Below are 27,237 nucleotides of genomic sequence, written 5' to 3' on the forward strand. Positions count from 1 at the left end.
GATCCAGGCTGTATCTTAGCCTACTTTGTGCTCTCCGCTCTGTCGCCGAGTTAGTTATCAGTCCTGCCAGCTGTGAGCCTTTCAATTAATGCACAGCCGCAAGTTACTTTTCTTTTTATTGTGTCAGGAGTTTAGTTTCCTGATTAGAGGCACATTATGAAAGAAAAAAAAGAAAAAGTGACACGGCTTCCTCGCCTCCGCACAGCGCTCAGACGGTCACATCAGAAAATGTGAAATGGACTCACTTTTTTTTACTTGTTTCTGTGGAGATTTGATCAATAAGAAATTTAAAGAAGCCTCAAAATTCAACACAGCCATTAATACACAAGCTTGAGCTCATGTTCACAATCCACAGAGAAGGTAGAAATACTGATTCTCTAACAGCGGAGTGTCACAGCTCAGGTTCTCTCTGAAACATGTGCCTCCTGAACGTTGAATCAGCTGACTGACGACAGGGACGTGACACATTTAAACCTGCTGATATTAAAGCTCGAAATCCGTGGAGGAGAATTTGACTTTTTATCTCAGCCTGAGCTTTCTGTTCTCATCAGAGTAAAACTTTAAGAGGCAGTCGGGTCATATAATGTAGAGAATACCATAGACTTCCTGTTCTCTAAGAAGGACAGAGTTTGTTTTTGTTTCTAAATGTGTCCGAAGGGATTTTTTTTAAACCATCAATTAGTTGACAAGAGAGCACAGCAGTGCTTTGAGCTAATGCTAACATTTAGCAGGTTTAGTGTTTACCTCGTTCACTGTCTTTAACTTAGCAAGTTAGCATGCTAACATTGGCTAATTAGTAGTAAAGACAAAGTGTCATCAGTGTAGCCGGTATTTAGTCATAAACAAAGTGACCTGATGTTGGAAAGTCAGGAAATCACCAAACTTATTACAATTCAGACATAAGTGGAAGGTTAACGTCTGAAACAAACACCATGACGATCCATCAGATAGACCTGGAGTAGTGGACCAACCAACGAGAGTCATACCGCGAATACAAAGAAGTACACAGCTAACAATATTAACATGAAATAAACATATTTGTCTATTTATGTGCACATGAAGTATGACAACATAACAATTGCTGTAGAGCTAAACACGGACATTATGATGATGTAATTGAATATGACAAGGACGCTTTCAAAATGGGAAACTTGAACTTGAAAATGAAACTAAACTTGACTTTTCTGTTTTGATTTGAGTTCAGTTATAATGAAAAATTGAAATGTGGTTTTTAATGGTACATTTTCATGTGACCTGGTGCTCGCTGGATTGCACCAATCACAAGACACCATGTCCAAATTTAGGCATGTTTGTTTCTGAAGAGTTATGTGAAAATGAAAGATAATTACACAAACATTAAGTCAAAAATGGGACTTTTGAAACGTCTTTTATCATAAATTATGTGCACAAAAAAGTACAACGAAATTCAAATGAATGAATTTTGACTGAATGATTTCAGGACGATATTGACATTCTTGGACCATAAAGACACAGAATGTTCGGTTATAACGACGATATGAAGGAGTTGATTGTTTGAAACCAGCTGGTTGATTTCAGCTTTAACAGCAGATGTTAACCGGTCCATCGTATTCATCCTGGTGTTTAAAGCGGCGACACCGTGAGCAGTAATCTCACGTCAGCGTTCAGCCTTCAGCCTACCTGTGTGATGCAGGCGCCGGTGAACGCCACGATCACGGCCACCACGTTGACGGTCAGCTGGAACTGCAGGAACTTTGAGATGCTGTCGTAGACGTTCCTCCCCCACATGACGGCCTTGACGATGCTGGTGAAGTTGTCGTCGGTCAGGATGATGTCGGACGCCTCCTTGGCCACGTCTGTGCCGGCGATTCCCTGACAAGAAGAAGGATGGAGAGGTTCATTATTCAAGACTGAAACTCTGAATAATCAGACCGCAGCTTCACAGTTGCACTCGTGATGTTCCTTCATTACCATGAACACACACACACACTAAGTGTATTTTGACTCAAACCCACCGGGTCGGGACCCTCAGGGGGGTCACAGGAGATTTTATTTGGGTCGCCAAATAAATGTGCAGAATTTCTTCCATCTATAATGTTCTGATAATTGTCGCCTACTTGAATCTAATATGAAAGGCTATTCTGTTTGTTTCACTGATGAGAGGGGAAAAAGGATGAGTTTAACATGTGTATATGTTTAACACATGCATAACATAAAAATGAAAAATAAAAAGTCATGATTTATAAAATGTATATCTATAACGGCTGGTTTACAGATGCAAGATCATTTACAGTAGGTTGAGGCCGAAATGGCAAAAATAAATATTTACGCATTAATTCACTCTATAGATGAGGTCTATTGGGAATTAGGGTGCAATGGATTTTAATTTTTTTAAATCTGGGTCACCAGAAAAAAAGTGTGATTTAATCTGTCGCTGAAAATAGTCTCATCTCCTAGCGTTTGATTAACACTTGTCAAAAAATACAGTGAACAGCTGTGAATTTCTGAGCCTTCTTTCAAAATGAAACTATATTTTGTGAGCTGTTTTTAAAGATTTACATCTTCAGTTGGAAGGCACAGAGCGAGGAACGCACTGGGAGACGGTCTAACATGATGTTTTTTAATGAGATTTGTTCACAGTAAGAAAAATCCAACAACAAAGCCGGACCGGTCGTCTAACTGAAGGCACGGTACGTGTGATGAATCTAAATGGAGGAATCAGTGCATGAGATTCAGCATCTTTGATATCTAACGAGCGTCACTGAATCACATGGAGGTCAAACATCAAACAGTTCCTGCTGCTCCAAAGCTAAAAATCAAATCAAAAACATTTGTGTTATTTGATTGAAGTAGCATCTGTTCCACCAATCACAAACCGTTTTCTGTAAGATGAACCTAACGCGCAGGGAGATGATCTTTAAGGTAGGAAAGTAGAAAAAAATGGTTCTGCAACATAAATTATTTGGTTTTACAAACAGTGGCGGCTCACTTGAAGTACGAACTATATGCTGGAGGCTTGTTTTTTTAAGTATAGTGCAGCTAAATATTACAGAGCTTTAAGCCACAGTATTGTGAACGCGTCGTGTTGACAGCGACCGCTAAGAAGCTGTGATGAGCGTCGCTGCGTCTCTCTGCAGAGTCAGACTCTACCAGACAGACGGAGGTGGGTCGCTCTCCGTCTTCCAGCCGAACAGGTGATAATTGAACTGGGACGCTGGGGTGTGAACTGAACATATTCCAAATGGGACACATTAGGACTGAAAGGTCAGCGGTTTGAATCCCCACACTGCCTCTGTGGTGCGTTTAGGAGTATTGTCAGAGGGCTGTTTGACTGCGCAGCAGCACTCTGGTGTGCGGATGACTTTCCTCACAAAAAGGTCACAACAACAACAACAACAACAACACAGAGGAGGCAGCTGATGCTGCCGAGCTCATCCACAGGCAATTTACTGGGCCTTTAATTTATCGGCCAGAATATCAGCTGATCATTTTGTTCAGTGCAACTCTTTGTGCTCGGCCGTGAGAAACGAAGCGCTGAGTATTTGTGGATCAGCAGCGGCTGAAATAGCTGCTTCAGGTTTCTATCCGTGTCTTTGTCTCTATTTTAACAGAGATCAAGTTTGTCTGTGACCAGGATGTAAGACTGAGATTATTTACTGTATGTGAGACACACATTAGGGATGGGACAATACAGGATCTTATTGTGAAACATCATAAAAAACATTCACAATAAGTTAATTGTGGTGAATTTCAATTACTGGGATGATTGTGAATATCGTCACGAGTGACTTGAAAAAGTTTGTCTAGCTCACTGTCACAGTAGAGAAGAGAAAAATGTGATTTCTTTCTCTGAGAAAAGTTAAAAGGCTTTATCATATAACACTCACACAATGCTGCTATTCTATTTTATTATTCAAGCAGGGGAAGCCGATGATTTGTGATTACCTTATTTAAGACCTTATTTGTTTGTTTTTCACAAAAACAGAGATGTGTCCTATCTTGTTTCTTAACATCAATGTGAGGTAAAGTGATTCCAGTATGTTTTAATGCCATTTTAAGGGCTTAAAGCATATTTTGATGAATATTGGGATAATATTGTGAATATGCATTTTTTTTTGACTTGATAATCGTGACATGTCTGACAGACATAAACCTAAATAATAAGATGCAGAACCAGTCTCCCTGTCTGTGAGCTGGTCTCTGGAGAAGCAGCACTGGGACCCCTCTGTGCTCACGAGCATCCAAGCTCGACAGTTATTGATTTATTTTTCCATTTCACAGCCATCTTAATGAATCCACGGCATCAAAACTCCAGAGTTATTGAGGATGACGTTTAGAGATAATACCATTTTTCATGGCTGCATTAGAAATGTAATTAACTCAAAAGGTTTTTTTTTGTTTTTGGTAATGATGCGGAGCAAACTGGAGCAGCGGATGAGTGAAACAGTGAAGAGCTGTGGAGAGGAAAAGGTGAAGCCTACCATGGCGAAGCCAACATCGGCTTTCTTGAGAGCGGGGCCGTCGTTGGTCCCGTCTCCCGTCACGGCCACCACCTGCCGGGTTTCAAGCACCGTGCTGTCGATGATACCTGATCAACAACAACAACGATTCTCCGTTTAAATGAATGGAAGAACATTTCAACATTCCTCGACTATTTACCGTAGCTCAACTAGGGACAAAAACAACATGTAATAAGCAGTAAAACATGCTGAAGAATAAACATCACATAATACTGAACCCACCTTTGACCAGAGTGTGTTTGTCTGTCGGCGAGGAACGAGCCAGAACACGTAGTTTGGGCCAAACTTTGTCCAGACGCTCTTGTTCCACCTAGAAATGTAACACGAGGAAAGTAGAACAGCAGCTTCATGAACCAAAGACTGAGAAGTCACACAGTAAAGAAACCACCATCACATACAGACTGACATGAGGCAGATAGTAAGAAACAAACTGAAGTCTGCTGCAGCACATAAATAATATGAGCTCATTGCAGGTACGTCGGTGTGTGTTTTGGCCCATGAGGAACAAGAAATGGCAGAAATCAAAATGTCCATATTAGTATATCTTATTAATACACACTACCGTTCAAAAGTTTGGGGTCACCCAGACAATTTCGTGTCAATTTTCAGTTTCTTCGCAATTTCTCTCATGGAATAGCTTCATTTCTAAGAACAAGAATAGACTGGCGAGTTTCACATGAAAGTTCTCTTTTTCTGGCCATGTTGAGTATAATCGAACCCACAAATGTGATGCTCCAGATACTCAACTAGCTCAAAGGAAGGCCAGTTTTATAGCTTCTCTCACCAGCATAACTGTTTTCAGCTGTGCTAACATATTTGCACAAGGGTTTTCTAATCATCAATTAGTCTTCTAAGGCGATTAGAACACTGGAGTGATAGTTGCTGGAAATGGGCCTCTATACACCTCTGTAGATATTTCATTAAAAACCAGACGTTTCCACCTAGAATAGTCATTAACCACATTAACAATGTATAGAGTGTATTTCTGATTAATTTAATGTTATCTTCATTGAAAGAAACAGTGCTTTTCTTTGAGAAATAAGGACATTTCTAAGTGACCCCAAACTTTTGAACGGTAGTGTATCTTATATCTTAGTGACAACTCTCATCTAAAGGATCTGTATTAAGATTGTTTGTTTATGAGTTATATTAAAGAAGCTATTTACTAACAATTGTTAACAGATCTTTTTCATTTTAAGTAGTTTATGCTTTCTTGTGGGAATTAGCCAAATATGATAGTTTGTCTGTTACCTCATTAATAAAACGACGATCATTTATCGATCGCTTCTACAGTGAGTTGGACTGTAAATAACATAAGTCTCCTGAAAACCTCCATGTTGGCGTACAAACAACCAAAGTGAAGCAGAATAAGATCACAAGGACGTAGTTTGTCACAAGATGTTCTATCAGTCGTCGCCACAGTTTTTCTGTATCAATGACAAATACGTTTTCCTGTCTGCGTTAAACTCACCTCTCCCTGGTCGTTTCTGATCTGCTGGTTGAACTCTTTGCCCTCCATACACAGGAAGTCCTCTCCGGGCAGCAGGATGCCACACTTGGTGGCGATGGCACGGGCGGTGTTGATGTTGTCCCCGGTAACCATACGCACAGTGATGCCTGCGCGCTGGCACTTAGAAATAGCCTCGGGTACCTGGAAGAGAGAAAGACGCGTCACGAAGACCTGAAAGACGAGCACAGACGTTCACCCGCCAGCTTCTCTTCCTCATCTATAAATCGGTTTGAAGGGGATTTAAAACTCGCTCGCTCATCTTCTGTCTGGAAACACACTAGACTCAGCCAACAGCAGCAGCGGGTTCTGCACTGTAGCTGCTCTTTATCCAAACACATAACAGTGAATAAAAAAGAGATACAGACAGACATCTGTGAGCAATCACAGAGCTGCTGGCTACTTCCTCTGCTCAGCAGGAGGCTCAAAATGCATTTGAGGGAAGCCGACAGGAGTTCTGTGTCTGCTGACGAATACAAACACACGTCCCACCTTTGATTCACTCAGAGGGGAGCCTTGACCATTGTGACGTTGTACCTGCGCCCTGTTAGCTTTAGCCACGGCGTTTTAGCACAATATCATGTAGATATCTTCTATAAACCTGCCACCGTTTCAAAACGTGGTGATTTATGACGGTAAATCTGTGAGAATTGTAAACTACATGTGTGCTGCACTAGAATGGAAAGCTGCCAGGCGTATGGCAACAGAAACAAGGGAGGGGTTTAGGAATGTTGTGCCTACAAGCTGAAACCTTGTGAAGGGTTTCGTCCATCACATCACAGGTCGTGTAGCGATAACCTGACGCCTGCTGCTCTGCAGTTATTTCCATGCAGTCTGTGTTCTTTGTGCTCCGACATTAAAGCAGCAGGCGGCAACGACGATGCTGCGCGAGCTTCATGACGGGCTTCATTTAACACTTCAGAGCATCTGAACACCTGACACTCCACTGTTCATATTGTTCCTTTATCTCAACTCCGTCATGGACTGTTGAATGTTTTCAACACAACATATTCCCTTTAATGTAATTATGAGCAGCCTGTCGCATCAGTCGGGTTACACTCTGGGGCTCCATGTTCTCTTTGTTCCTTCTGGAACAAACTGAACTTCAGTGACGGAACACGCAGGACATCTAAAACTTAACCGGACTAACTCTGTAGCTGTGAAAGCAGCCAGAGACTCCATTACACTGATTATCAGCACAGACCTTAAATATGCTCTATGTTTAAAATACACCATGGCTTTAGGTGGAAGTGTAATAAACACATGCACACATGCAAAAATATACTAACGATACAGAGAATATTTCGCCTGGGACAATTGATTCACCGTTAAAATGTTACTTTTTAAATAGCATTAGATACAACAAAAATGCCAACTCAGTGTACAGGTGATGTTAAAGATGACAATTACGAACACGCTACAGCCTCAGATGTTAATGTAAAAATTGGCAAAAGTAAAACACAATTTAGCAGAAATTGTTATTTACAAATAACCACTATTAAGGAATTTAAGGAACCTTAAATTACAGGAAAAACATTTAAACAGAAAGAAAGACAATTTTAGAGCTCTCCTTAAATTTCTCAAATGGGGAGTTCATGTCTCTTCCTTCTTCTGTCTGTAGTTCCTCCATAGTTTGAAACCTGTTTTTACTTATTAACTGGGGACCAGTTCTACATCAGTAATAACAAGGGGCCGCTCTCAATAAGTGGTACTGAACGACAAATCACTGTTGATACTCATTTGTACCAAAATAAGGTACCCCGTTTGGGCATCCACTTTTACTAAAATGAAGCAAAAGTCTGGCTGCTGGACACAAGTTTCAACCATTGAGGAAGTATGATGTATAATGACGCTCCTCTAATAACAATTAAAAATGAAATTTTCTCTGTACCTCAGGTCTGACGGGGTCCTCGATGCCGACCACGACGATGCAGGTGAGCTCGTTCAGGATATCGTTCTCGTTTTCCCAGTTGGGCTCCCCGGCCTCGGCGGGGAAGTCCCTGTAGGCCACGCAGATGGTCCTCAGACCTTCACACGCCATCGGCTCAATCACCTTTCGCACCATCTCGTCACGGTCCTTCGGCTTGAAGACGCGAGGTTGACCCTGGGCGTCCAAGATACGGGAGCATCTGGAAAGAGAAAATGAGAAGTGTCACGCATTACGCCGTCCACCCGTTCCCTCTGGCAGAGGAACACTTTTCAGGCGACTTAGATCTCTTTTCTTACTTTCTGAGGACGATCTCTGACGCTCCTTTGCTGTACATGCGGTAACCTCCGTCAGCGTTCTTCAGCACCGTGCTCATGGACTTGCGGGAGGAGTTGAAGGTGTAAACCTTGTAGAATTTCTCTTCGGGGATCTCTTCTCTAATTGGCTGGTAGTCCCTCTTCAGCTCCAGCACCAAACCCAGCAGAGCGCACTCGGTCTTGTTGCCCACGTGGCGAGGCAGGCCGCCCTCTTTCTCCGGAGGCTGAGGAGGAGCAAAGGGTTTGGATGAGATAAGAGAGGTTAAGAGGTACAGAGGCATCTGATTGAGAGGACCAGCTTTTGACTTTGAAAGTGTGAACTAGAGATTTGGTTTAGGTTGTCGGTGGTTCTCACCAGGATCTTGGTGGTGTACGCCGAGTTGATGGAGATGCTGTTGATCATAATTTCCAGAGTTTCCGGTTTGATGGCGTCGGGTTCGGGCACAGTTCTGTAGTGCGTGTCGCCGACGTACGCCTGCACCACCGTCATGCGGTTCATGGTCAGCGTGCCCGTCTTGTCCGAGCAGATGGCCGTGGCGTTGCCCATGGTCTCACAGGCGTCCAGGTGACGCACCAGGTTGTTGTCCTTCATCATTTTCTAAAATATGGAGAAGCAGGGCAGAGGTTAAGGTTTGCTTTAAGACATAGTTTAGGGAAGTACATGACTTAAAAAGGCCTTAAAGTTGAAGAGTAAGTGATAAATATAGTTATCAAAACCTAAAAATGATTCTAAAAATCCATGGATCTTATATTTCCCACAATCCCCTTTGTTCCCCATCCTGCTCACCTTGACGGAGTAGGCCAGAGAGATGGTGACGGCGAGCGGCAGCCCCTCAGGAACGGCCACAACCAGCACCGTCACACCGATGATGAAGAACTTGACGAAGTATTGGATGTAGATGGGGGTGCACTCGGCCACCCAGGAACGACCCTGGATCCCGAAGTTGTCGATCACAAAGTAGAGGATGAGGATGATGACGGTCACAGCCGACATGATCAGACCTGGTTAGAAGGAGCCGAGTTTAAAACACAAGCACACGTCCTGTTGGTGTCAAGTCCGTTTTATGTATTTGGAGGCCACTGGTTTCCACGGCGTGGAATATGAATTACATACTGCAGGTATCCTATTACCGCAATTAGCCTACGTTTTTGTCATGGCAACACTTATGGTGGTGCATTCAGGGACAATCAGATGTCCAAGAAAAGAAAGTAAGTACTGTAAGTACATTTTGTACCATGTATTCACAATTGGTTCGGGTTTGAATTCCATGCATTTCTATGTTGTCTTTCTGTCTTTCCTATTAATTATCAAATAAAGTCATAATAAATATATATAAGTCAAGTTTACATCATGTTAGTGAATGCATTTATCCTTTAATGTTTAAGTTGACTGACTGCTGAATGCACTTTGAAACATTTGCATATGTAAGGCTTGTAAAACGCACTGAAATCACAGGTGGTGTATCCAATTAAACCAAAGGCAAAACAGTACGATTGGTTTATATTTATTAACAGAATATTAACAGGAAGCCTCGGTACTTTAAAGGTCCGGTGTGTTGGACCTCACATCAAGCGGTGAGGTTGCAGATTGCAACCAACAGAAACTTCCCCTGACGAAAACATGAAAAGTCTATGACTCTCTAGAGAGGCAGTGTTTGGTTTGTCCCTTCTGGGCTACTGTAGAAACACATACTGTGCAACAGGGCGCACTCCCTGAAGAGGAACTAGTCTGTATGTAGATATAAAAGGCTCATTCTAAGGTTGAGAAAATGCAACAATTCTTATTTTCAGGTGATTATCCACTAAAGAAAACATACTTATTAATATCATATTCCATTTCTTCCTATAGATCCGCCTAAATGCCACACACTGTTCCTTTTAATAAGCCAAAAAAAGTTTTTTGTCTCATAAATATTTGCCTCCGAGTCAGACAACCCCCTGAGTGTAGCATCAGAATCAGAGGAGACCAGGTGGAACACAGAAACCCAGTGCTCGTGTCTTTCTGCTTCACTTCTCCTGTCAGTCACCTTCTGCCAAAGTGTTATCGCCCAAATTCTATTTCAGTAGTTTAAAACTGAAACCTGTCCTGAAAGCCCCTCCGTGTATTAAGGTCAATTGAAATAGCAGAGAAAATACCTTCAACTCCGGGATGAATCATGTTCCCAATAAAACTGAGTGCATTCTGACCCTCTTCACTGCCCGATCACTTTGTGTGCTATTAAAGGATCCGTCCCACATTTCTTCGTCTTCCCCAGAGTCCGATAAGAAGGCGGGCATCAGGTTCCTCTTTGTGCGCCTAGTACGGAGATAGCTCTAACAGGTGTTAGCCTGTAGCTTAGCCTAGGGGGGGAAACTGCTAGCTCCACCAAAAGAACAAAACAGCTGTTTGATTTACATGTTTTATCTCGTTAGCGAACATGCTATCGCCAATCAATCCTGTAGTCAGCTGGGTTTAGATCCTCAATCCTGCACATTTAGAAGTAGAAGTGTGTTCTTCAAAAAGAGAAAAGATCAGGTTGAGGATCAAAACAGTTCATTCAACACTTGTGTGTAAAAGGACGATTGAAGTAAATAAAAGCAGATAACTGAAGGTGTGACCAATGACGTTACCAGACCCTGTCCCCCCCTCATTTTTAAATCTCACACTCAGCAGGATGCGATTCTAAACTAGACGGTTGATTTGATTAGTGATTAATAGCCGACAACTTGGTATTTTCTATTCATTCTATATCAGTTTCAAGAGGTTTTAGTATTGTGACTTTGCAAGACCTGCATCTCAGCTGAATTTAGCCTCGCTCGTTAACCTGGGTTAACAAGGGTCAAACTGGGTTTGAGTCCCCTTAATTATAATTTGATTACATTGTTGCTACACATATTTACCTATTTATTTTCGTTGCCCCTCCCCTCACATTAACCCTTTCCCCCTCCCAAGCATTAAGGCTGATTTTTAGTACATTCTGCAACCAACACCATCGCTTACTTTAATGTGCATTTATTTATTTATTGTTAAATACTGCTAAGTATCATGCACGTTTTGATGGAAATGCTAGTGGAAGAACAATCGCTTTCATCGCTTTTTATTACTGCCACTTTAAGAGTTTTAGATGCATAATAGTTGTCTGTGTGTGCGTGTGTGTGTTGTCTTAAATGCCAGTGCCAAATACACATTCCCATTTAGTGCATATCTAATGGGCAATAGAGTAATCTAAATCTGAAAGCATTTTGATGAAATCAATACTGTTTTTAAATGCGCTCTATAAATAAATTGAAGGATTTCCTCTTTTGATGGAGCCAGGCAACAATTTCCCTGCTTCCAGTCTTTGTGCTAAGCTAAACATGTCCTGTATGTCCAGAGAAGAAACTGATATGATGTGTGTGTGTGTGTGTGTTCCTCACCAGCCTTCCCGATCTGTACAGCCAGTTTGGTCAGTTTGCCCTGCAGCACCGACTTCTCCTTCTTCGTCACGTTGACCTTCTTCACTGGTTTGACCTCCTCTTTCTCCTCCGACTCGGCGGCCTCCTCGCTCTTCAGCGGCTGGATCTCCAGGGCGATGCCGTCCTGGGTTTTGGCTGGGAGGGGGAGGGAGGGGTTGATAAGGTGGTGGGTCGGGGGGGTAAAAGGAAGAGGAACAGGAGGAGGAGGAGGAAGGTGGGACCGGGGGGTTTGGAGAGTAAAAAGAGATGAGGAGGAGGAGGTTTAGGAGAGGTCAGGAAAAGGATTGCGATGAAGAAGAGGTGAAGATGATGAGGGTGAGGAGGGAGAAGGTGATGAAATATTTTGAAAGAGGCAGACGGGTGTATTTTAAAGAATGACGATGGAAGAGAGGAAGGTTTTCAACATGATCGGGAGCAGAGGACGAGGGAAGGAAGGAAGGAAGGAAGGAAGGAAGGAAGGACGGGTTGACAAAAGGTGAATGAATCAAATCAATAAATAATAATAAATTCCAAAACAAAAAGGAGGAGGGAGCAGGAGTGGTTTGGGGATGAAGGGCAGAGAGGCAGAGAAAACGTTACAGATTCAGTCGGAGGGGAAAGCTGAAAACGACCGGACGAGTTTTTCTCAGAGATCAGAAAAAGACCTCTGACTCTTTATCAACTTTAACATCTTTAGTAACATGGTGACCCTTTGGCTGAATGCAAAGAGTCGCGTCTCATCAATGTATGATCACAGAACACTCATGAAAAAAAGGTCCAGGCAGCTTTCAGAGAGACGAGTTGGGAGCAGCAGTTCGTAATGAAGAGCAGCAGACAGAACAGAGAACAGCAGATACAACAGAGAGGATTTAACCGGGGGCTGTCAATCACACACACACACACACACGCACACACACACACACACGCACACACACACACACACACACACTGTGTTTGTTTCACATCAGAGTTTGGAACGAGGCTGTTATGAAGTCTGGTTTCACGTCCTGCTCGGCGGCTTTGCTCCTCATTTGCAAACAAACTGCGTATTAGCATTTCACTTCATCAGCTGGGATCCTGTTTGGACTGTAGTACTGTAACGTGGAGCTTTTTTTCATCTGTTTGATCTCCGCTGAAGAGAGCTTACAATGAATTCAGCTGCACTCCCTCCATCCACGGCTGTTTGTCATATTTCCATACCACAGAAATGTGAGCTGGTGCTGAATGTACACAGAGCAGACCTACACTGATCTGACACGAGGGGTTTTGATGTGCCGTTTGTCCTCGTGAACAACTCGGCTGACAACACTGACTGAAACTGGGAGGATTGCTCGACTTTAAATAGTGGAAATGTTCTGATCCATCAGCTAACTGTTTAGTGTCCCTTAGTGAACCCTGTTGGAGAGTCACTGCTGGTAACGTCAACATCACTTCTGGAACCAACAATACCAACAGATCATGGACATAAAGCAGGTTTAGATTCCTGGATGACCAAGAAGAAGTTTCTAGAGAACGAGAAGAAACTCTGGCCGTGATATATAAAAATCTAACCAGGGAATTTGAATGGAACTTAAATACAAATCAAAAGTGATGAGGCAAATGTCTGTTGGAGAACCTGTTTTCTTTATTACCTACTGAGGTGTCAGGTAACGACGCCTGTTGAGATCAGATCCATTTCATTTTGGGGAGTTTTCTGTTGGAGACACTTTCACTGGAAGCAGCCAAAAGCAAAATAAGTAATGAATAATAATCATGATATTAATAATCTGGACTGTTCGGGAGAGTTAATAATGTCTATTGTCTAATCATAGTGTCTTTTTTTGGTGCCGTTTCTTCAGTGAGTTTTCAGCAGTAGGTTGAAGTTGAAAAGTATTAAAACAAACTGACGGATTGGACCTCATGCAAGAACAAACAAACAGAAAAGAAAAGAGAACTTTTTGAACTGAAGGATTTAGCCTGTTGTTTAATTCATGTCCAGATAGATAGATGTGTAAGAGGCTTACTGTGTTTTGTTTATAGTGTGAAGGTGGGAGCGCTGTGAGGTTTTAATGGTGTTAGGGTGATATTTTGTATATGTAGATGTGTTATTGAGTGTGTTTTTATTCTTCTAATGATGTGTTAAGGGGTTGTGGATAAAGTGCTAATGTAGACATGGGAACCTACGCTCAGTGGCCAATTACTTAAGTTGGTTTTAATCCTTTTAAATCCTTTTTGTGTGTGCCTTTTGATCTCGTCTTATTATATTGGCTTGTGTTTCTTCTACATCTCGTCTCAGCGCCTTTATTTCTCATGTAAAGCTCTTTTGAATTGCCTTGTTTAACAGTGCTACACAAATAGATACTGTTCTGGTTTGAGTACAATGATAAAATAATAAAGTCAGAGTTAAAGTGTTGTTGCACTGGACTACATCATATTGTGTGACAGAAAACACCCTGAACCTTACAGGCATCATAAAAGTCAACTTTATGACAGAGCAGTAGTATTATTGTAATGGCCTGCATTAAATTGTACAGGTGTACCTAATAAAGTGGCCACTGAGGGTATGTCATCGTTTTTAATGAGATTGATGGAATAAAGCTAATGCATTATGAACTGACTCAGTAATGTGGTGTCACAATCATTCTAGCGATTTATGTGCTAGATTTGTGTTTTTGTCTGCTAATTTATGACTTGAAGCGTGAAAGTTCTTCTTTTCACTCTTGGGGGACATTTTTTTGTAAACAAAACTTGTCTATAAATGCAGCAGAGCAGATCGCCTCATAAAGCACTTTGGGGGCACCGATTAGGCTAACGACCAAATCTCACGGAAGTACTCCTCGTAATGAACAGGTGGTATCCATCAAGTGAAGACGAAGGATTTACAACGAGGGAACCTGATGGAAAAAAAAAGAGGATAAGACGACGAAAATGTTCTTGCATGGGGCTCAACGTGTCGGACAGAAGAAATCTGCTACGGTGACCCAACATTTCCTCGCAGCTCACTGTTCATGTTTTGTTGAAAACATCCACAGGGAGTTTGTGGAACTGGAGCAGAAGCAGGGAGTGCATCTTTAACATGTTATGTGTTGTTTTTTTGGACACCTTTATCCCCAGAACTGCCTCACCGAGTTTCATCAGAAGTCATTTCATGACAGCATGACGTCAACGAGACATTTAGCCTGAATGTGTGGATGAGTCGGTGTCAAACCAGGAAGCTGTGGAGCTTTATGCACATGGTCCACTCTGAAAACAAGCCACAACATAGAACTAACTGACACAGCTTCACATGAACAGGACTGAGACCCACTGACCAACCACAGAACTGTAAACAGGCGCAGCACTGAACCATGGGAGAGAGCGCACGGCGGGCAGAGGGGAGGGAGTGTCTCGACAGTCAAAAAAAAAGGAAAGCAAGTCAACAAACAGAAGACGAACTCAAAGGATCACCCCAGAAAAAAACGAGAAAACGACAGCGATGCAGAACCACGACAGAGATAGACAGGTGGAGGTAGAGGAGGCTGCAGAGCTGTGGAGGCTGCAGGAGACTTCAGCAAGACAGAGAAATAACAGAGAAGAGGGAGAGAGTCAAACAGTGATTACGAGACAACATGAAGTCCTGAGCAACACCCTGCAAGGAGGCAACAGTGAGAGAGCTGAGAGGAGTCAAAAAGGCGAAAAGGAAAGGAACTGAGGATACACAAACGGAACAGACGACAGCCCACAGCCCACTAATACTGCAAGGGTGCAACTCCCACACACACAGCGACAGCCTTGCTTCAGCCAAAAAAAACATCACGGCACTGTTTGGATCAGTTGGGGTTTCTGTGTCAGAACAGACAGTCACATTCATCAGAGTATAATAGATGTGGGGAAATGTGTGATGGGGGGAAAACATTTTAAATCCTTCGCTAAATCAAAAACAATGAGGCCTGTTTTTGTTTTTCTAAACACCTCCTGCACAGATGTTTCAAATGAAAAGCCTTCCAGCAGCTCAAAGGACAAATACCACCTTTCCTGGAAGGCTTTTAATGTGAAACATCTGCAGGAAGTTTCATTAATGCTAATTTAACAGTAATCGAAAAACAAATAAAAACAACAAGGCAACAAAGAAGTGACTGAGGGAATGAAAACAGTATTGGCGTTAAAAAGAGAAAGTGAGAGCAGCAGAGTGGTGAAATGACATGACTCTGCTGTACTTGAATTGATTTTAAGAAGCTTCCCTGTTTTCTGATTTGCTCTCCTTTAATCTGTCGTTCATACAAACACTTCAGCACAACAGGAGTAATTTCACCACTCTGCTGCTCTCATTATTCTTAACACCGATATTGTTTTCATTCTGTTATTTCGTCCAGTTGCTTCTACTTCGCTGTTATTTATATCGTTGTTGTGTTATTTCCTGCACAGATGTCTCCCTCTAAAAGCTTTTCAGAAGCTCAAACAGCATAATTTCCCCGCAAACAATTAGTTGATTTATCAACCGGCCCATTTACAGAAAATTAACTGCCAACCATGTTGATAAATGATTCATTGTTTAAATCATAGCTTAAATCAAGCTTGTCCCAGCTTATGTTTGTGAGGCTTTCGTTGCTTTAGTCTCATGCGATAGTAAACAGAATATCTGTGGGTTTTAGTTTGTTGAATTTTGATTTTGAGATGTCAAATTGGGCTTCAGGAAAGTGTGAAGGGCGGATTAATAGTCAAAGAAATGAATCCTTAGTTGAAGCCCTAATACTCCCTTTTTCCTAAAAGGCTTTCATAGTGAAACATCTGCAGGAAGTGTTAGCAGCTTAACAGTGATGGGAAACACAGGAAAGTAGAAGCGTTTGAAGGTATTAACCAACTGTGAGGATTTGATTTAAAGCTGCAGTCATAGTTTTTTTTGGCCACTAGGGGGCAGAAAAACTCCGCCGTAAACTAACGGAGACATAATTCTGACACAATATGAAGAATAAACAGCCATCTACTCCTACAGCCAGCAGACACAAAGAAATATTAACAACTCATTGAAGCCGTGTAAAAAACAGCTGCTGGTGCAAACGTTGTAAATGAGATAAACGAAAAACATACAGAAACCAAAACTAGGAGCTAGAATTAGCTAATGAGCTAAACAGAGCAGTGAGAAATGTTCCACTAAGTCACCAATAGTGGAAATAGTGGAATTATTTTTTAAATATCCAGGGTAGAGGCACTTTTACTGTAGGGTTTAGTTACTCTTTAAGTAAACTACCTGAAAACTTCTTCCACGACTGAAAAAAACTACAAAGCCGTCATTTTGACTAAAGGTGTTTCTGCGGATTTCGTTCTCTGTGTTTTTAGTGGAGGTCATCTGTGATTGCAGCTCTGCGAGTTATTCCTGTGCACAAAAGTGTGATGAGCGTCCAAGAGCAAGGTGTGTGTGTGTGTGTGTGTGTGTGTGTGTGTGTGTGTGTGTGTGTGTGTGTGTGTGTGTGTGTGTGTGTGTGTGTGTGTGTGTGTTTCTGTGTACATCAAGAAGCATTCTGTCCACAGCAGATGCTCAAACCATGGGAGGTTGGGAGGAGGGGAGCTGTGTGTGTGTGTGTTGAGACAGCTTGCAGAGGAAGTTGGACATGTGTTGGATCACACGGGACATTGAGGACGGATGGCTGGTCGAGTTTGGAGGTTGGAGCGATGACGTCATCGACACAAACACACAGCAGTCAAATCCCTCGAACGTTAAATATCGAGGGAAGCACCGAGGGAGCGCTTGATTTCGAACCAGCGTCACCCGTGAAGGACACCTCAGAGGACAGACTGGCATGTGACGGTGCCCCTCACTGGTGGAGCTACATTTGTGTCTCAATTCTCAGAGCGCGATGCAACATTTGGGTTTATGCAACAACATCAAATATATTTTGTGGAGAAATTACTCTCAAAGAATAATTTAATTTGTGCAAACAAAATTAGATTTTGTACTCAATAAATATACTTTGTGTTAGATATTAACAACCTAAGCACACAATGATAACCTCTTTCACTCCGTTGTACTCATTTACTCCCTCAACCAAAGCACATTCTAGTTTTCAACAACCGTCATCAAATTCTGTTCTGGAAGTTAATGTGTATTTTATTAGCTTGTAACCTCGTTATCTCTGTAGCTAGCTAGCTAGCCAGATAATATATAGCAGAATTAAGCTGCTAGCATGACAAAGAGAAGGCTTCAGTTTCATTAAAGTAGTTAAAAATAACCGACATTAAGTGTGAAGCCCTGAATTGAGTGTAATATTTATATAACAAGCTGACTGAATACTTTCAGCCACACTAAGGTGCCAAGTAAGAATCATTTTCACTATCAATTTCTTTGCGATCACTTTAGCGATGAATCAGTCTATAAAATCTGAAAATTTACATTTAAATTTCCAAAAACAGAAGACATATCCAACATGACATGTTGACAGTATGTATGCAAACATTTCTTGTTTTTAGTTAGAATCATAGGAGACCAAGAAAGACAACAAAATATTCACATTAGAGAAACTGACCACTTAAGTTTTGGCATATTTGAAACAATGACTACTGATAATTAACTGGTGGTAATGATTCATTTTTTAATCAACTGACAAATCAGTTCACCTCTAACTCACCTTATTATTAAATTAAATATATCACAGAATAATCATTTCTTAGACTCAGAGTCACAGTTAAAGTTAATTTTTTAATGTAACTACATCAATGATTTTAATTATTTGGCTAATCAGCTGGAAATTAAAAACAAGTTGGTTTAATTAGAGAGCAATTGACTAAAAGACAGAGAGAGTTACTTTTGTGTGCCAATGTGAATAATATTAAACTAATGCACTTATTGATCAAAACATATATTTTAGTTCCCCCAAATTAAATTATCTTCGGGTAATTTCTCCACAAAATAAAATGAATGTGGTTTTAAAAACTAGTGTCTTTTGCTCAAAACGTCCCGACACGCTCTGAGAACGTAAAGCACAAATATAAATCCCATTATCACCCTTATGACAGTATGAACGCTGTGATTGGCTGTCAAAGACTTGAAGGTTGAGAGTTGCACCCTTTTACAGGTAAAGCAAGGCGAGAGAACGTCCCCCTTTATACAGCAGAGAGAGAGAGAGAGAGAGAGAGAGAGAGAGAGAGAGAGAGAGAGAGAGAGATGGACTGGACACTCCCCTCCTGCCGCAGAGTGGAGGGTGAGGAGAGGGTGAGTAACAGGGAGGATGGAGAGACAGAGAGGGACAGATGGATGAATGGAGGGGTTACCTTTGTTGCGATTTTCGGGGGGTCCTTGTTTTTTACCTGTTCGGACAGAGAGAGAGGGCGGAATGCTGATAAGATGGCTCAAAAGAAAAATAAGATCAAATCAAACTGAGGGAGAACACAAAGTTCAAACTGATAGAAACCCACAAGTGTGTGTGTGCGTGTGTGTGTGTGTGTGTGTGTGTGTGTGTCTGTCATGTGTGTGTGTGTTGTGGGCAGGAAAGGACCAATCAGAGGAGAGAGACACGCCACTTCCTGCTGCAGAGAAGCAACAGTGTTTGACAGCAGAGCTAATCAGTTCATCAATAAATCAGTGATCAACATACATAAAAGTTTGATTCAGGAATTTGATGGAATGTCAAACAATAACGTATGAAACAATTACACATTATTATCTTGAATTGAATTGATCAATAATCCAATTCAACATGTTCATATATTTCTCAATCAGGTTTGTTGCGATTGTCTCAGCACAAAACGATTCCACCACTTTGGTTTGGACCGAAATATCTCAACAACTATCGGATGGATTGTCATGACATTTGAAACAGACGTTCATGGTGCCCAGAGGATGACTTGTAATAACGTTTTGGACAATTTTAACTTGTGCAATACTTTGGTTTATGGCTAAACATATTCCTAAAACCCGGAACTTTTCAAATGCTTTTTTAGATGCCTGAAATAAGGTCTGAGGTGAACAGAAGGTTAGGACCCCCCCCCCCCCCTGAAGTCCTGCTCCTTTATAGCCTAACGTTAGCTATTTACTATTCCTTTAAGGTGCTGGTTCAGGTCTGGCAGGGGCAGCAGTCTCTCTCTCATTTAACTTCCTGTCGTCTCTCTACCGTCGACCTTCTAATAAAGGCAGAAAATGTAACGATTGTGTAACTTACACACCTATCGTGGAAAGCTTTCGACAAAAGCCTTCTCCAACAATGTGTGGACCGGTTCAGGTTGTGTTTATTTGTTGAAGTGACTTTGATGGATTCTGTTTACTTCTGCATATATCTGAACTGTGATCGTTATCACTGTCAGCTGTCATGTATTGATCAGATAAAATGACAGGTGGAGGTCAGGGGGAATTTCCTCTGCAGGGGCATTAACTTCCTGTTGCCCTAATTTGGAGCTGTCTGCTTTTATTGTGAAAGGAGGTTTGGCAAGGTCAAAGCCAATACACACACACACACACACACCCACACACACACACAGCTCTTTGTTATTCAGCTCGTGGTTTGTGATTGATGACAAAGACTGAACTGCTGCAAGTGTGTTTGTGTCTGTGTGTGTTTGCACACACACACACACACACACACACACACACACACACACACACACACACACACACACACACACACACACACACACACACACACACACACACACACACACACACACACACACACACACACACACACACACATCTGCGACTTTACATGAATACATGAATGTGTGTGTGGGTGTTTCAATGTGTATTCCTGTGTGTTAAGTGGGTCGATGCAGCCATGTGTGACAGTAAAGTGTGCCGTCTGTCTGCTGTTATCAGAGACTCAAGAGACACACAACAGCACAACAGTGTGCGTTCTTGCACTTCTGTCTTTGTGAGGACCAATTAAAGTCTCAGACTTGGCGTGGAAAATACTAAAAGTGAGGACATTTTTAGGAAAATGAGGCCAATTTTGGAAAGCTTAAAGGGCTCAGGTTTGGTTTTAGTATTACAGTTAGAATTAGAGGGGCTTGGGAATGTATTATGTCAATGAGGGCCCTCACAAGTGCTGATATAAAAGATCTCTTTTTCTGCTCATTTTCAGTTTAATTGGAGTGGAATCTAAAAGCTTGTCTTGTGGTCCTCTTCATTAGGAACTCATTACTGGTTTGGGTTTTTTAAAATGAGTGACTGGAGGCCGAAATGTGAACGCGAGCGTCTCTCTCCGCTGAGCTGGTACATTCAGCCGGTTGACAATGAATGCCTGACAAACTCAAACTTTAGCCAGTAAAACAAATGATCAGACAAAAACAAACTAAAGAAAGAGACGTGAGTAAAAGGGGGTTAGCATGATCACAAGCAAATCAAAAGCAATAGAGACCGACTGCAGAAGCCTGTTGGTTTACATCAAACTGCTCTGTGATAGTACGAGGATCGTCTGGACTTTTTGAAGGGTTCCACTTCAAAAATCCACTGTATGTAAACAGGGGAAGGTACATTTTTAACCAACATTACATCACTGTCAGATCAATACCTCAGTGTAGTGGCCATAAACTACCGTGAATAAATGAGACCAGGACGGAGTGTTTGTTCAGGTGAGCAACCAAACACATTTTTTGTATTTTGGAGGTTTTTTAAGGTCATTTCAAGTGTCGACTGACTGAAATGTTCACAGTGATGCATTCATGTGCAACTGTACAATAAAAATCTATATTGATTACAAGTAAATCTACCCATCTAGCAATTATTCAGTTTCCAATAATAACAATGGAAGATTAACCATTCAAAATATTAGTACATTAAAACAATAATGTTGATTTCAGACAAAAGCAGCCTCATTTCTTCGTGACTGAAACAACAAAATCACTGTCAGACTCCATCAGCTCCAGCTAGCTCGCTAGCTATCGTTAGCTCACCTGACTTACTTGAAAACTCTAATTTCACTGATTCTTTAAATAAAAGAACCATGTAAAATAAATACACAATAAATAAATTAAATGAGAATTTAATGGTCACATACATATTGAGGCTAAAGCTACAGGTCCTGGTGGGGAACAGCTATCTATCGCTGGTGTTATCATAGCACAGTTTAATTAACAAGACAAGACATATGAGCAGATGTTTCTCTCAGGCACAGCTTTGATCACAACTGCAGGTAGTAAGCTTGTTAACCGTCAGCAGCTTACGTTTATTACGAATGACGCCACACTACAAACTCTTTGGATGCAGAGTGTATCACGTACTACAAACCCCATTCACACCACCTCAACATGTGGAGAAATCCAAACTCTGACCGGCCTGCTGCGCCTTGTTATGGTTGCTGAGCTATGATTGGACAATCACTGTTTAGGGGAGGGGTTTAGTGAACGCTCAATTAAAAAAGGTGCTTTTGTACACATCCCTTTTGGTACTTAAATCTTATGTCGGTTGTGTTTAGTTGTTGTTCATCAGATATGACCACTACCGGTGAACTCATCCGTGGTCTCATTTATTCACTTTAGTGATCAATAACTTATAAAACTATAGTTAGACCCTTCAAAACAGCTCTGCTGTTATCAGCTCGGACTGGATGAACTCTACCTGTTGACAGAGTCCTTCTAGTGCGACAGGAGAAACTTCAAATCAACACCAGCTGATAAAAAAAAAAACGTGCAAATATTTCCAATCTGCACTGTTCAAAACAGGAGAGTAGAAATATTCAGAAGCGGACACGATGAGAGTTGTCTTTCTTTTCTCCACACACTTCACACACTTAGTGGACCTCGTATGACCGTCAACACTTCAACGACGAGCGGGGATCGGCTTTGTCTCGTGTCTTACTTTTCTTGACCTTCTTCTCTTCGTCGTGGTCGCTGGCGCCCAGCAGAGTGAAGATGATGCCGGTTTGAGAGTTGAGGCCGACGGCTGACACCACCATCCGGCCTGATCCCTCCATCACATGGGTCCCTGAGGAGAGATTCAAAAGACAGGAGTCACAACTGGAGCTTGTTTTTTCTTTTTTGTTTACTGTCACTACATGGCGTATCATCTTTTCTCCAGCTGCATATTTCAAAACCTAAAAAAGACCCCTGTCAATATTTGTGTTGGACTTTAGTCTTCCAATCTCCTAATATCATCTCGTGGAGTTCCAAAGATCCATTTTAGGGCGACTCCTTTTAAAGATTCTGTCTCACATCGTCCAAACAAACTTTGAGTAATAGGGAGCCACTCCTGAAATAAATGTCTGAATGTCACACTAAGCCCATAGTTCAGCACCAAGACTGGTCGTTAAACATTATAGAGGGACATTATGGAGACACAAACACAAAGAACTCTCCATCTGACATGAGTTTTGCCCCTTTCGCTTAGCTCTACAAGTTCGCATCTATTAGAGATTGAATTGTCCCAAAATGTGTCAGTCCATCCAGGTGTCATGTTTCCATCACATCAAAGCCAGATGTTACCAGATGTTCGGGGTGTTTTTTGTCCATTGGGAATGAGGCTGAGGGGAATGTTTCACTTACATTAAACATACCAACAGATTAAATATCTTTAAGTTATGTGATATATTTTTGGTCCCCATACACAGTAGTCTCCAATTATTTTACTGTGTATATTTGTACTGTCTTATTATTAGCTTGCTGAAGAGTACTCTGAGTTGCAATAACTTGTATAAAATGTGCTACACAAATTACACTTATCCTCACAGCTGGTCCGCTCTGATATGGATATACAGCATATTGATTAGTTATGAGATCTGATTCCTACTTCAGAGGCAACAATCAAACAGTGAAAGTGTTTGTTTAAGGGTCGTTAATATCAGCAGAATCCACAGAGAATCCTCGGTGTTCGTCCGTGTCATGAGACTGAGCAGGCACTCACCGGACAGCAGCATGGGGTCCTTCTCCAGAGACTTTCGGACTTGATCGGACTCTCCGGTGAGAGAGCTCTCGTCAATCTTCAGGTCGTTGCCTTGGATCAGGATCCCGTCAGCGGGCAGCAAGTCTCCTGCAGGCACGGAGTTCAAGAGGGTGCGTTTCATTCATTTATCCAAACAGCTGCAGTGTAAACTCATTCTTACTCTTTGCTGCAGTCCTCTCATACTCTGATGAAGGCTGAGCACCGAAACGTTACATTAAAACACAAACTGCTGAGTCCATACGGTTTAGCTTCTTCTGTTAATGCTAAAAACAGATTGTGAGACTTATAGATCCAAGAAATCCAGATCAGAGAGACTTCAGACCAAAGTTTAGCAAAAAGATAAATGAGGCAGCACATTGCCTTTCATCCCTCCTAAACATGTAATTTGAATGCATCATTTTCTATGCATTTCCCATTAGCCACACACTGTCCACAGCCCTGTCCATATACGTTAGTGTACTTTTGGTCTGGGTCGGTTTCTTCTGGTCTGGTCTCAGGCTCTTTTTAAACAATAGTGTGCTTCCAGCTTTGGGGAAGCTTGTTTCCCGTTTCTGCATGACAACGCTCCTGTTCACAAATCTACGTTCATTAGGAAATGGTTTGTGGATTTTCTGAACAGCCTGAGAGGTTTTGGTAAAACAAGACTACAAAATCAATGTAGCAACAATCAGAATTAACACTAAACAGGCGGGAAATGACCACCCGGTTATTGACATCACGGGTTTGATGTTTCCGTCTGGTGCCTGTGTTCTCGTACCGTATTTGATCTGAGCGATGTCTCCCACCACGAGCTCGGCCACCGGGATCTGGATGACCTGGCCTTTGCGAATGACTGAGAACCTTTGCTCTTGCTCGATGCGACTCTGCAGCCCGCGGAACTGCTTCTCCTTGGACCAGTCGTTGAAGGCCGTCACCAGGACGACGATGGCGACCGAGAACAGGATGGCGGCGCCCTCGATCCAACCGGCCTGGGACTCGCCCTCGTCCTCCACGCCACCTGCAACCTCGCCGCATGCTGCGAGAGGACGAGGGCGAGTTGAATATTTGGCTTTCATCAGATAAATGTGTGCTCAGTCCAAACAGACTGAGCAGCTTTGTCAATAGTACTTACAATAGTAGGAGAGAACAATAGTTTTAGAAAACAAACACACGGCACAAACGCTTTAACGTAATATCACATTGTTCTACTTTCTTTTTGTTTTGTACATATATTCAAGTTTATGCTAATTATTACCATTTGTTGATAAAAGACAGATTTTTTGTTGGTTCTTAAACATGGCAAATTATATTACTGATAGGTAAAGAGAAAAATAAATGAATATAAATAATATATATATATATGTATATATATATATACATATATATATACTGTACATAAATTAAGAAAGGATGAAGTGAATAAAATCTAATTAATATAAAAAACTAAATATAAAAACTAATAATGTGAAGAAATGATTAAAAATGTAATGAAAGTTAATGCAAATCAATATATAAAAATGTCCTATACATAAAAAATTGGATTGTTAAAATAAAGTCAAATAGATTATAGATTACAAGAAATTATATTTCCTCAACATGAAGGTCTAATTAGTTTGAAATATTATAATACAAACATCCCCCAGGTTACTTAAATCTACAAATGTACCCACACAAAAACACAACACGATAGCATCTCCGGCCGCGTCTTTCAGACTGTGACTGTACCGACCTTCACTGTCGCCCCCTGGTGGATGGTAGAAGGACAGGCCCAGCGAGATGAGGGCAGCGATCACCAGAATAATGAGCGTGACGTCCTGCAGAGCCTCCCACATCAGCGACAGGAAGGACTTGGCCTTCTTGGGGGGGATGAAGTTCTGGCCGTACGCCGCGTGCCGTTTCTCCAAATCAACGGGGTTACCAGACAGACCTGCAGACACGAGTGCGAGACATCAATCATCACATCGATACAGAGAACTAACTAGAGCGTGTCTTTGCTTTATAAACAAAAGAAGGTAGAAATGCATTTATAACAAACAGTCACACGTAATGTTCTTTTCAAAAGGAACATTCAAGTCCCTCTGAGTAAAATATATAATTCTGCACAGCTGACAGTGTTGAAGTAAATATTAAACACAAGACAAAACACGACACAAAAGGATTTTCAGGTATAATTAGATTTCTTTATTGCGTGATTAGCTCTCTGCATTCTGTAGCTGTGCACCTACACGCAGTGAAGGCAGAATGTGCTCTATAAGATTTTACAGAGTTCCATAAACAGTAGTTTTGCAACATGACCTACTTTTGCTGCCATGAAAGACTGCGGTATTTCCATATGCAGTATTTATTTGGGCGAATCCCCAGCACAGATTTGTTCCACCCAAAGAAATGATGCATTTTCTTATTCACCGTTTCCTCCTTTCTGTCTGGAGATCCAGTTAAAAAAAACAAAACACATGCACTAAAAGGTCAGGCACATGGTGCGTTCAGGTGCAGCCACACGGATGGTAAAAATGAGTATCACTGATTCCTGTATGTTGTATCCAGCAGTGGTTCCCAGTTTATGATCAGCTCAACCAGTGAAAAGGTCATTTGATTGGTTGATCACTTTTGAAGGCTTGAAAAGTTCAAATGACTTAAATTCACAAGAAATAAAACCAGAACTCGAGCTTTATGTTTTCAACTCCTGTTAATCATCCTGCGACCCTTCAGGGGATTCTTGAAGATCGTTTAACGCATGTTTGTAAATCAATAGTTAAAAGACAAATTGAAAAAAACAAATCCAATAAAATGAGTGAATAACATAAAAAATAAATGAATAGATAAAATAAAATCAACAATCAAACGACAATAAAAACAATAAAAGTGGAATAAGTAGGTTTAAATAAATGAAGTGGAGTTCAGTATTCTTTCCTACAAACTAAATATCAGTCACAAGATTTCTAAAACCAATTAATGAGAGAAATCGGTCTGAGGTTTCTCCTCCTGTCCCTCTGCAGACACATCTTTTACAATCTGCTGCTGTCTGAGGACCAAACAATATCTGAGTTATTGATTCCAGAGCTGTGACTGTCATTTTCCAGCAGTGACTCATGTCTGACTGCTCGTTCATTCTCCTTATAAAGACAATGACAAACACACAGATCTCTCCGTCCACCCGGATGCTCCCAAAGGCAGCAGAGCAGGAGCTCGGTTGGTTATTTTATTAAAACTGGGTGAAAATCCAACCTTAAAACAGCATTTTCTGTTTGTTTATCATCAATTAATAAATAACACAACAGGTCATGTTCAGGGTTCTCTCGTCACCACAGGACCTCGTTAACTTTAACTTCAGCACACGGTGTTTATTTGCAGCTACATCTGGGAGCGCAGGGACGAGTCTGGATGAGATCTAGTTTTTTTATGAATCTGGGTGTTTTTCAGTAAAAACCTGAACATCTGTAACTTCCTCTGCGCGGCTGTGTGGGCAGCAACATGGCTGCTGTGGATTCTTGGTGGAATTGGGAGATGTGCAGTGGAACGTGATCTGAATGTCAACAGACCGCACCGCCAGAAATCATGAAGGAGAAAGTCAGCATGAACAAGTTTCCGCCTCCATGTGTTTTAATAACGGCCTCGTATTCCTTCCTTCTCCAATGATTCTCTCCTCCTCTTCCTCAATAATCTGTCTCTCTTTTCTTTGGACGCAGTAATCAGGTAAATATTCAAGATAACGGCTTCTGCCATTTGGAGCATGAAGCAGCCACGACGCACATAGAGGGACTAGTGTCCTCATC

At 41.6% G+C, this 27,237-nt stretch overlaps 1 protein-coding gene across 1 annotated transcript in view; it reads right to left on the reverse strand.

Moving 5' to 3' along the window:
* Positions 1 to 27,237, reverse strand: part of LOC306694339 (plasma membrane calcium-transporting ATPase 1-like) — an 87,306-nt gene that overhangs the window by 18,852 nt on the left and 41,217 nt on the right. Inside the window, exons 3-16 of the mRNA XM_079157134.1 lie at positions 25,194 to 25,391; positions 24,243 to 24,500; positions 23,447 to 23,572; positions 22,406 to 22,531; positions 18,889 to 18,924; positions 11,647 to 11,820; positions 9,038 to 9,252; positions 8,606 to 8,848; positions 8,233 to 8,474; positions 7,898 to 8,135; positions 5,971 to 6,150; positions 4,722 to 4,809; positions 4,461 to 4,567; positions 1,660 to 1,851 (exon numbers count right to left, since the gene is read on the reverse strand). Of these exons, the coding sequence (XP_079013260.1) occupies positions 1,660 to 1,851; positions 4,461 to 4,567; positions 4,722 to 4,809; positions 5,971 to 6,150; positions 7,898 to 8,135; positions 8,233 to 8,474; positions 8,606 to 8,848; positions 9,038 to 9,252; positions 11,647 to 11,820; positions 18,889 to 18,924; positions 22,406 to 22,531; positions 23,447 to 23,572; positions 24,243 to 24,500; positions 25,194 to 25,391 (2,423 nt within the window). The remainder of the gene's footprint in view (positions 1 to 1,659; positions 1,852 to 4,460; positions 4,568 to 4,721; positions 4,810 to 5,970; positions 6,151 to 7,897; positions 8,136 to 8,232; positions 8,475 to 8,605; positions 8,849 to 9,037; positions 9,253 to 11,646; positions 11,821 to 18,888; positions 18,925 to 22,405; positions 22,532 to 23,446; positions 23,573 to 24,242; positions 24,501 to 25,193; positions 25,392 to 27,237) is intronic.

The sequence above is a fragment of the Pholis gunnellus genome, assembly GCF_910591455.1.
Source record: "Pholis gunnellus genome assembly, chromosome: 3".
NCBI classification, from domain to species: Eukaryota; Metazoa; Chordata; class Actinopteri; order Perciformes; family Pholidae; genus Pholis; species Pholis gunnellus.